This window comes from Trachypithecus francoisi, unplaced genomic scaffold, assembly GCF_009764315.1.
Source record: "Trachypithecus francoisi isolate TF-2019V2 unplaced genomic scaffold, Tfra_2.0 Lachesis_group13, whole genome shotgun sequence".
NCBI classification, from domain to species: domain Eukaryota; kingdom Metazoa; phylum Chordata; class Mammalia; order Primates; family Cercopithecidae; genus Trachypithecus; species Trachypithecus francoisi.
The window spans coordinates 83,378,196-83,390,225 of record NW_022681458.1 but is presented as its reverse complement, the minus strand read 5'-3'; the positions used below and the strand labels follow the sequence as shown (position 1 = coordinate 83,390,225).

Genomic DNA, 12,030 nt, shown 5'->3' with positions numbered 1-12,030 from the left:
TATCAGTATGAGCTACTGCGCCCAGCCAATAACATTTTAAGAACTCAATTTTATCTATGAAATTATCTGAAACATTCTGATTGAGGATTATTTATGGCATATGTTATTGCATTGTTAAATAATAGTTCCTTGAGTGTTTGACTGTAACAAAAGAACACCATCTAGAGAAAAATAAAATAAAAAGAGTTTTCTATCATACAAAGAGAATTACGTAGAAAACTTAATAATATACTCAAAATTTAATGATTGTTTTGTACTTAATTTGATTTTTTGTTCTGCCACAATCACTTTAATTTTACCCTATCTATTCATTCATTTACAATTTTCTAGGCACCTCCTATTTACTTGGTTCTAACTGAGGCACTGGCAATACAATGGCATAGACAGACAAGAGTCCTGTCCTCATAGATCTTATATTCTGGGAGGAACTGGGCCCACAAACAATAAGATGAGCGAATGGTGTGGGGTGTAAGAAAAAGCAAAATTAGTTTCTGGGAAGGCCTTTATTTTGGAGATGGAGTTTTGCTCTTGTCGCCCAGGCTGGAGTGCAATGGCGCAATCTCAGCTCACTGCAACCTCCGCCTCTCAGGTTCAAGGGACTCTCCTGCTGGCAAGGCCTTTTTGAAAAGTTAACATTTGATTGATGATTGAACAACAAATAGGAACCATCTGAATATTTGGTGGAAAAACAGCAATAGCACAGACCATTCATTCAGGAATAATAACAAGACAAAAATGACCAGAATATAGTGCATTAGGGACAAATGGTATGAAGTAAAACTGGAGTGAGAGGCAGAGGTCAGTGGGAAAATGCCATGGTGAGGAGTTTGAACTTTATTGTAATTGCAATGAGAGTCCCCTGGATAGTGTCAGGATATGATCTGACTTACGTTTTGAAAAGATCACTTTGGCTGCTCTGTAGAGAATGCATAGGGAGTGCTGAGGATAGCAACAATGAGAACAGAGAAACCAGGCTCGCTTTTTCAGCTATTAGAATTTAAGTAATTACTTTATGTACATACACATTTATTGGCTCTATTTTGGTTCAATATTTTAACACAGTTGCCTTGCCATTTCTTTTCAAAGTACTTATGCTTAATATGTCCAGTCCTATTCATAACTTGTATTGTTCCAGTATAGATGGGTTAATTTTCCTTCAGCTCTTCTCTCTTTATCTGCTACCTGATTTTAGACTTACAAGTACTTCAGATTTGTGGGTGAGTATTCTGTATTCTACTTCTGCTTCTTTTTGCTCAGGACAAAGGTAGCTAGGAGAGGAAGAGCTGTACCAGGTATCTGGAATCCCTTTCTCAGTTTTATTGGAAGAACTGTAGCGGATTTACTCTATTTAGTCAAGAGTATATCCTTTTCCTCTTGAGAGGTGCTCTTGAGCTTTGAATTCTTAGAATATCTAATTTTAATCAGCTTTATTTATCCTGTGGCTACCACCCTCCATTTCACCCAGATCTTCCTCACCTCTCTGCAGCAGCTTCCCCCACTCTCCCCAGGCCCTAGTGGGCAAATATGAAAAACCAGCGGGAGGGTTCACGTCTTTGAGGCCTTTGGGGTGCCTCTTTCACCCGGACACTCCCTCTCTCAGATGATCTCATTCTTACTATTTTACTGGATCTTCTCTTCTAATGAATCCTAGTATGCCTGAAGATAACGTTCTGGATTATTTTGGTTAGCTTTCCTCCCTGCCAAGAAAAACCAGAATGGCAAGCCCTGGTTCTTTTTATTCCTTCTTATAAAAAAACAAAAAACAAACAAAAAAACACAAAAAACAAAACCCACAATTGGTAGGGAAGAACTTGTCTCTTGAGGGATTTTCTAGGTCTTTTTCCTGAATTACTAATTGCTCCCTCCATTTCCATCTCTCCAGATTGAGGGAATTAGATTCAGTGTTCAGGCTTTTAGTAAGTCCCCTTCCCTACTCTTCCCTTCACTGTACTGTTTCCATAACGGAATAGAGAGCAACCCTGCCAATCCTGGAATACGTTACCTCTCTCTTTCCGTGACTGTCGTTTTTCAGAGATTATGGTTATAATTTCATGCACAGATGTATAGATTCAATTATTATGTTAGGTATAGTGGGTGTCAATAGGCCTGGGTAATCAAAAGTTTAGGGAAAGACAGGAGGAAAAGTCTTGGAATAAAACTTCCATAACCTTTAGGAAAAGTCACAGAAAGTGACTGCTGTAATATATGTTACATGCTATGTTAAGTCTATGCTAAGAGAGGTAATCTATGTCAGTGGTTCGCAACCTGGGATGCATCTTGCTAGGCCCATTCTATACATATGTAGTGTCAATGGTTAGGTACTATGTGGTGCCAGGCACTGTTCTAAGAACTTTACACACACAGAGACACATATCCATTTAATCATCTCTTCAGTCCTACGAAACAGAAATTAGTATTATCTTCATTTTATAGATGAAATGAATCACAGAGAAGTTAAATAACATGCCCAAGGTCATATAGCTGGAAAGTAATGAAATCGGAATTCAAATTCAGATAATGCAGCTACTGTGCACAGGTTCCAAAACAAAACACTTATCTTCTCTACACACCAAAAATCTATATTGCTAATTTAAGCTAGAGCTGAGACCAAAATACTGAAATACAGGCCTCCCAACTTCTAGATCAAACAGTATCATTTTCACTAATTCTCACTTATTAAATGCTTATCTCATGTGATAATCCCATAATCCTAGGAGGTAGGTATCATCTCAATTTTAAAGAAATGGCTTGAAAATGTAAAGCAAATTGGTGGCAGAACCAGCAGGGGAATCTGTGTCTTTCAACCTGCAAAACCCCAGTTATAATGACTCTATTCAACTCTTTTAATACAGAATGTTATTCCTTTGTAACATATATCTATTTTAACCTTTAAGTGATTTCCATTAAACTCCAAATAAGCTCATTCTGATGTACTGCAATAATTTTCTCATTCTGAATTATCTGTTAAAAGTTATTTTAAGAAAAGTACTTAGGCCTAATTTTACATAGAGAATGCTAAAGAATAATTCTTAGGGCAGGAATCCATGGTCGGAATGATTTGTGTTTGAATTACGACATACAGGACTTGTCTAGGCATGCTGTAATGCTAGTTTTGTGAAACTCTGGTGTAATAAATAGCTACCTTTATCTAAACCAATGTCATTTACTACACTAAAAAAAGACAATTAAAATCTTAGCCAGGAAAACTAACACATACATTGGAACTCTTCCTACATTCTTTTATGTTCTAACACTCAGTTGCTATCTGTAAATTTCTGGTTTGCATATGAAAGCCAGTAAATCACAACAAACCTATATTCTGAAAAATTTATGTTTAGAGGAGCCAATGCCTTAGGAAAAGTAGTACTTTATAAGGTAATATTTTTCTAGAAAGATACACTTACTTCTGCTTTTTTACGAGCCTCCATAGCTTTCATAAGCATCATGTGTTGTCGCCTTCGCTCTCGTTCCTATTAGGCCAGATAAAATGTGGAAAATAACTCAACCACAATTAACAGTTTGATTTTCCAATGGAAAAACAAAAACAAAAACAAAACAAAAACTCAGTATAGCATGTTTAGCATTTATAGACAAGTCACAGTAAATACTAAATATAAGACAAGAATGGCCAATCTGTGCATGTTTTAGTTCAGGTTTAGAAAGCAAATACAGGAACAATCAAAAGCAAAAAGGTAAAGCAATGAACATGGAGACAGTGTAAACAGAAGCATACAAGATTTACTTATGGTCAGTTGTGATGCTCCTTCAAAAGCTGGCAGAACAAAAAGCATAATGGTTGGCTGGAACAGGTCAGTTACCTTACATCTGCTATTAGAAAAACCACAAATACTATGGCCAATTAAACCAAAGGTTGTGTTGTTCTTAAAATTTTAGATCAGGAAGAAATTGATTTATAGTCACTTTAACTTCATGATTTTAGAGTTGGTTATTTTATTTCAAGTACAAAATCATTTTGTAAATCCAATAAGCCACCAACAAATTAGAGGTTTTTTAAGGCTTTTACACCAATTTAGTTAAACTAGTCTTGTTTCACATACAACACCAGTGAAATGGGGTACTCCTATTTACTGATGTCTGCCACCTGATACACTATTTAAAGCCACAAAAGCTGCACCACGGGCTAACAGGTGGAATCTTAAAGGCACAGTATGAAAATAAGGTAAGCACTGGTTTAATTTGATAATCTCACTTTACTTTTAAAATAAAAAAAATCACATATTTATAATATCTAATTGATTTTTTTTGTTTAAGTATATTTGGTTTCTCCAAAGGGATATTTCCAAAATTATTTCTAAAATTTGTCTATGAAACCAGAATATATTTCATATTCTCTCATCAAGCAAACTCAAAATTCCCACTGTATTCAATGGCAGTTTTGCATCTAGAATGATGGGAGAATACGGGTCATAATTATACCTAATTGTATAGTGATCCAACTTTCTTTGTGACATCAGTAATGTAAATTTTTAGACAGCAGCCTTATTTAAGGCTTATACAATTCAGTGTAAAATCTTGGAGATGCATCATACTTCTTTATAGACAGACAAGCAGATGTATGCAATGCACTGTGCTGTAAGCCATGCAGCAGTATGTAATATGACAGCAGCCAGTGCTACACTTTATGCATTGCTATGACAACCATATCACAACCAAATCACAATGCGGTGTTAGATGTACAAAAATAAACATACCCATACCATATCTAGTCTATGCCTCTCCAACTCCTGGTAGAAAGAGTTGGCACAACATTATGAAACAGAAATCACAGAGTCATAAAACCAATTTTTTAACCCCCCAAAAAGACACCAATACCAAAGCAAGGCAATAAACTGTAGGTTGAAGGAAAAACTTAAGCAGAAATTATATCAGAAATTTTAAAGAAAATATTTTGAAGATTTTCCCCCAAATAGGTTTAAGAAATATTATAAAATGTACATTCAACAGTTGTATAACTATACATTACAGACCTGATGTTTCAGAAGAACAGCTTGTTGTCTTCTCATTTCTTTTTCCTTAAAAATAAGAAACTTTTAATACATGATTTTTAGAGAAGATTTAGAACATGCTAAAATTAAAAGTTCCTTTTCTGAGATTCTATAGTCTTCCATTAGGTTGAACCATATGAAATGGCCAATATTCAATTATTTTTTACTTATAAAATGTCAATTTGATTTTGTATGCTTCTACCTAACAAATACTTACATATAAAGTGTATAATATAGCAAATATGGTAGCAAGGATCTTTCTTCAGCAGTCATTTTTACTTAAAATTTAATGAATGACTGATCTAACTGCACATTTCAATGGCACATTCATTGAACTAACTAGCTAGATGGTCAGAGTCTATCAGATATAACCCACACATGTATTTTTTAATCAGTGTGATACATTATGGTACAACCCTCAAATCTAGCCAATTAGAACTCTCTCCATTCTGAATATGAACTCTCAAATATACTCTATAATTAACATCATGTTTTTCATTTCTATACACTACATATGAATTAAAGTGACAAAAACTACGCAATCAGTGTGAAATTTTCATGTCCACCTATGATTCAGGGCACCATTCCAAGGGGATGGGGCGTAAGGCAAAGCATTCAAGGAATGTCACCAATCTCATTATTTTTATAAAGGTAAAATACGGTGAAATTAATATTAACAGCAAATATGAAAAGGTAGAAATTTAAAAAATAAAGTAAGAGAGTCTATGTAGAAAAGATAAACAGTTCCTGGCTTTACAAAGTATAACTGTGGTGGCTCTTTCCAGTACCAGTAGGTTCACCCAGCTACCCCCTTTCAGTATTCAGTTACTGGTGGATGGCAGGGTGGGGGAGGGGAGGAAGGAGACACCTCTCTTATACTCTATGCCAGGAAATCAGAACAAAACAACCCCAAATACTTGAAGTTAAAATTATTAAAAACAGCTAATTTTGTTATTGGTAAATAACAGTTGATGAGGTTTGGCTTTTGTTTCTGTAGGCTTTTCATTTTTAATAGATAAAAGTTGCTGAATATTAACAAAGAAAAAGCTATAAAGGGGAGAATCAGATTGAGACACAAAAATAAACATACCTATACCATATCTAGTCTATGGCTAAACATAAACATAAACAACACACAAAACAGTTTTTTTGGGGGGGTCATTCTTATTTAGCAAAACTACATACAGGTATTAAGCAACAATTTGCATTTCTGATTTGATGTCTCCTAAAGAGCTCAAAGCATTACAAAAAACCCTGCATAATAAAATAAAAATACACATACAATATACATACAAATAAAAACATACATTATACACATGCTGTATCTGCTAAACATATTTTCGGATAGTCATTTTGAAGACATATTTTTTCATATAATTGATGCCAGTATAACATACAGTTTTTATTTTTCAAAAATAAAAACTCTGATTCTCATCTAAACTAACCTTTATTCGTTTCTCGGCCTCCAATAATTTGGCATTTGCCGCTTCTTCCTTCTTTTTCTTTTTAGCCTGTGCATGCAAAACAGGTCTCAAAGTCATGCAACAGCACCACTACAACTTGCAAATAATGTCAGACTTGAAATGAAGCTACATGTCTCACAAGGTACGAAACAATATGTAACATATACGGAGACAATTACAGATTTCCCCCCAGTTAACATTATGTTTAATGTAATAATTGTGTTTTTAATTTACAGATTAGCATTAGAATACACAAAAATTTCTTAGATTCATAAGAATATGACAGCTTTTCTTCTTCAAGCTCTGTTAAAAGTCTGAAATAATTGAGTGTTTATGTTCTTTTACCTTAAAATTTAATCACAGAAAAACGATTTTATGTCACTTGTTTTTCTGATTTTAAAAGTAAAACATAATCACTGTAAAACATTTAGAAAACAGATTTTAATTGATAAATAAAAATTATTTCAAGAATTAGTAATATTTGAGAATGAACATGTTAACTTTATTTAAAATTTATTTTTAATACTTAAAAACTTGAGATAAAGAAATTCATTATTGGATTGTATCTATTAAGTTAAGCATATTAGGTCTGATTTTCCCCATCTCTGTATAGTGTGGTTAAGTTCAAGTGTTTTTTTTTTAATAGAATGAAAACTTGTAATCTTATCTTTCATGAGTCACAATCTGACTATTAAGATCATGCTATTTATCAAACATAAGCTTCATAATCTTAAAATCATGAACTGTGTAGAAGTTCATAACTACCTAGTAGTTATTGTCAGTTTACTTTAAAATAATATTTCCAATTTCTGGTTTTTAAAATTAATTTGAAATGGGTAAGAAAATATGTGTGTATTTCTAGAAGGAATAAAACTGTAAGAGAAAACCTCAGTTATCTGGAGCCCTCAGGGAATAAACTGTTCTATAAAAGCAGCAGTTTCTGGAATGGTGGAGAAGTTGTAATAATTTTAAACATGAAAAGTTTATTTTCACTATTTCAGATGGAAATAATTTTGAGACATGCCTACTTAGACACAGTACACTATGTCTGTGTACTGTGTACTGTGTCTAATTTGGCGTATTCTTGATGACTCAGGGCAATTATTTTGAACATCAGTCATACTGCACAGCTCCAAAGAGTAATGCCTTTGGGCTATTAAGGTTTTGAAAATTGCTTGCTATTCAAATAAAAGATTACAGGCTGTTGCTAGGCTTTTCAGTTCCTATATATGCTAGCTGAAGTTTTCCTGTATTTTTTCCTTGCTATCTTTTGCCTATTACTTTTGCTGTTGCCAACAGATGTCCCCTCTATCTCTATTCTAATTAGCCTTGCAGGGAAGAGGGATATGCTAGAAATCAGAAAAACAATCTGATAAAACTTTGTACATTTAAAATTTACTTTTACTTTTGAAATGTTTACTTCTGTAAACATTTGTTTCTAAACTAAAAGTAAATATCGGACTATAAGCCCTAATGATATTTCTTTTGTTGTTTACTTTTATAAAAGTAAAACATTTTAGCGGATGAACTTTATGACAACTCCATTGACTGATTAGAAGTTTTCCTGTTTCTTTTGTCTCATTTTGTATATCTTTATTGTTGGGATTAGATTAGCTTGCTAAATAAGGCTCAGATAAAGTTTTATTCTATGCAGAATGTTCAAAGAGAATATCTGACAAACGTGAGAAAACATGCAGGTAAAATCTTTATTTTTGCAGACTTAAAAATATATGGCTATATTACTTTATGTTAAATTTAAGAATTCTACCTCTAGAATTTGCTGAGCTCGAAGTTCTTTTTCCATTCTGATTTGCTGTATTCTCTTAATTTTTTCCTGTAGGAAAAGTTACAATAACTTGAGATAATAAACTGAGTGAAGAGTATTTGAGTAGAACCAAATAATAAAAATATAAGTACAAAATTACCACAGGCTGGACATAAAAATTTAATTATTTAGTATAAAATCATATATATTTTCATGTCTGAAATTAATACGATTTGATAAAGTTTCTCATAATTTGTAAAATGCAAATACTAAATAAACAGAAACTCAGCTAACCAAGCTGATTAAACTATATAGCCTGAAGATCTTTATAAATATTTGCAATTACAAATAATACTTAACTTGAAATAAATATAGGACTTAATAGTAGAAAAATCATGTATCAGCAGTCAGAAAACATACAGCCAGTTCCGGATTACAATCATTTATTGAATGGTCTCGAGCAAATAATAACTATTCTTCTATAAAATAGTGAGAGGTATTTGCCCTTTCTCATTTGTCATGATTAAATAAAATGCTTTAAAAAGTATACAGTGACACAATTGTAACATTATTAACAGTAATTTCCATTCTAAAATTTATTTCACATGTTGAATAGCATGACAATATAACATTGCTTGTAATTATCACAATTAGCCCATTTCAGAAATAACCTGTAACATTATTTTAAAATTAATTAATTATAATTTAACATTCCAGGATATTATTTGTAGGACATAATTGGGGTACACATTGTCTAAATTTAATGACCTGGTTATTAGATATGTTTTATAACTTAGTGATCATATAAATTTTGATAAAAATTTACATTTTAATTTAAAAAATTATCTCATATTAATTAGCTCATATTCTATAAAACATTCTTAGCAATTTCATGTTCCTTAATCCATTCAGAAGTCCCAAATTGGCATTGATGAGAATAAATACAAGTTAAAAAAGAAAATTCAGTTTCTTACTTGAAAATTGTACTTATCCTAGAATTTTCAGGGCCAACACATTTTTTACACCTGTATTTCACAATGCCTGTTCCCATCTCCAGATGCTAGTTGTACCTATTGAAGCTATACTTTGATATACATTTTAATTGTTTTATGTACACTGATGTTATTGATTCCCTGCAGGAGTCTACTGCAGGATGATGAAATTTTAGGGATTACTGTTCTGATTTCACAAGACTGATCACATTCTTTGATTTTGGTGATCCTATCTTGGTACTGAATATTAATTGTAGGCTGTCAAAAATAAAAACCCCAAAGTCGGCCAGGCACTATGGCTCACGCCTGTAATCCTAGCACTCCGAGAGGCCGAGGTGGGCAGATCACCTGAGGTCAGGAGTTCGAGAAATGAACAGCGCTAGGTGGTGAAATCCTGTCTCTACTAAAAATGCAAAAAATTAGCCGGGTGTAGTGGTGCATGCCTATAATCCCAGCTACCTGGCAGGCTGAGGCAGGAGAACTGCTGGAACCCCGGAGGCGGAGGCTGCAGTGAGCAGAGATCGTGCCACTGAAATTCCAGCCTGGGCAACAGAGGGAGACTCTGTCTATAAAAACAAAAAACAAAACAAAGAAAAACAAAACAAAAAATAAAACCCAAAACCCCAAAGTGTATCTTTCGTGTAATTTCCAAGTCTTAGAAAAGATTGTATTTGATCCATATTTGCAGTATTTATTTGAATTAGAACTTGATATCTGAGAAAAGTATACTCTTGATCTAACTTTTCTGCTCTTGTCAATTATAACATTTTAAGGTGCTATGTTTTCAAGTCAGCAAAAGTCATTCATTGTTCTCTTAAGCACAGATAGGCAGGGAATCTTGGGGCTGATACACACAGTCTAAAGCTTTATCTTAACTATTCAAGTGATTTTTACATATATCCACATATATTTGGTAGTGTTATCATTAGCATGTAGATAAGATAAACATGGTAAATTACTATAATACAGGTTAACTTTACAATGTCAGGTACTCAACCACTGAGCTGGTCACTTTACATTTAATATCTTGTCAATCATTAAAAAATCACAGAAGCTTAAATTATCTTCTTTTTATATAAGAGAAAACGAGGTTCTCAGCAAGTAAATATTTTTTCTGAAGTCCAATACTTAGTAATACAGAGTCCTGGTCAGATCCCAATATCTGTGTGCCTCCTGCTTTGTAATAACGTTTCTGAAATTTTCCAGAAAACTGTCTTAAGGACTGTCTGGTGATATTTTTGGTCTACTAGGTGGAAAAAACAATCCAAAGGATGAAAACACATACTCCTATTTTATTCTAGATCAAATGCTGACTTTAAAATAGACCCTATATAACAGATAGTATGAGTAGAATTACTCTATTATTTCGATTCACTTTATTGAATCAAATAAATGAGATGGTATTCTGAGATTGGCCTCAGATAAATATCTTGATAAATATTAAGACCAGTTCATTTGCATTAATGTTGCTGGAAACTTTGGAGCTCAATGCTTTTTCAATGAGTAGCAAAGACCATGTGGATTTAGGTTGTAGCTACTGTAAGACTTTAAGATCATAAAGCTGAATTTAAAGTACTGATGGGATCTAATGAGTCTCCAGTCATTAGGAAATAGAATAAGCTATAAAATTTTTAAAATAAAAGTATAATAGAAACAACAGTATTTCACTTAAAAATGAAATATGAACTTATTTTTTCATATATACTCTTCAGTAAATATATTTTAACGAACGCATTCATTAGCCTATTTCAGGTCAATCTTACAATGTCTAGCAGTCATTAATTAACAAACTAAGGATGGAATTCAAGTTTACAACTGCTACTTTAAATTATGGTGGTAAAACAGTATACTGTGTAGTTGGATGTTTTATATTTATTTTTAAAAAGTTGAGCATGTGTTTTATTGCCGGTCACTGCAGTAGGCACTTTATGTTCATTATCTCATTTATTCAGATATTGCAGTTAATTTCTTTTACAATGGAAGAAACAAAGACTTAAGAGTTAAGTCATTCATCTAAGGTCACAAAATTATTAAGTAGCAGAGACCATATTTAACTGTAGGCTGCCTGACTACAAACTCAAATCCTAAATCCCAACTCTACAGCAACTTTTCTAGTCATATTGCTTTAGTTAATACTGGAAGAAACCTTAGAGATAATCACATCAAATCCAACCCAAGCCCCTTATTTAGCAGGTATTTATATAGTAACATAATTGATTTCATTTCATTCTCAGAAATAACTACTTGCTTCTTAACATTTTTAAAAGAATAGTACTTTCTCCCATTTCCTTTCTGCTTTAATGTTACCATGAATATGAGGAGATGGGAGAGTAGTTTACACATTCTCATCTAAAATGAAACTGAATACCTTCTCACTTAATTTTTATCTATGAAAATTTAAAAATTACTTCTCTTACCTAAACTTAATTTTGAAAACCACACAGGGAGAAATATTGTAGATACAAGACAGAGAACTCTGGATTTGCTAAAATAATGCTCTCTTTTTTTTTTTTTTTTTTTTTTTGCAGTGGCAACTTTTAAGTAACCCTGAAAGCATTCAGAAGCAATGAAGGCAAATCTTATTTTGTATAACTTAAATTTAATTTTCTACTAATATTTTACATGTTTAAGAACAACAGGCTTGGCCGGGCGCGGTGGCTCAAGCCTGTAATCCCAGCACTTTGGGAGGCCGAGACGGGCGGATCACGAGGTCAGGAGATCAAGACCATCCTGGCTAACATGGTGAAACCCCGTCTCTACTAAAAAATACAAAATAGCCGGGCGAAGCGGCGGGCGCCTGTAGT

General features: G+C 33.1%; 1 protein-coding gene across 24 annotated transcripts in view; it reads right to left on the bottom strand.

Moving 5' to 3' along the window:
* Positions 1–12,030, bottom strand: part of BAZ2B (bromodomain adjacent to zinc finger domain 2B) — a 343,885-nt gene that overhangs the window by 96,431 nt on the left and 235,424 nt on the right. For 14 of the 24 annotated variants that reach the window (XR_004441758.1, XM_033231361.1, XM_033231356.1 and 11 more), the window contains 5 exons: positions 8,238–8,303; positions 6,452–6,517; positions 4,989–5,033; positions 4,713–4,745; positions 3,405–3,470 (listed from right to left, as the gene is read on the bottom strand). Coding sequence is in view for 23 of the 24 variants with exons in the window: in XM_033231361.1 (XP_033087252.1) it covers positions 3,405–3,470; positions 4,713–4,745; positions 4,989–5,033; positions 6,452–6,517; positions 8,238–8,303 (276 nt within the window). In the remaining variant the exon portion in view is untranslated. The remainder of the gene's footprint in view (positions 1–3,404; positions 3,471–4,712; positions 4,746–4,988; positions 5,034–6,451; positions 6,518–8,237; positions 8,304–12,030) is intronic. The other 10 variants (XM_033231377.1, XM_033231373.1, XM_033231362.1 and 7 more) reach the window with 2 other exon arrangements.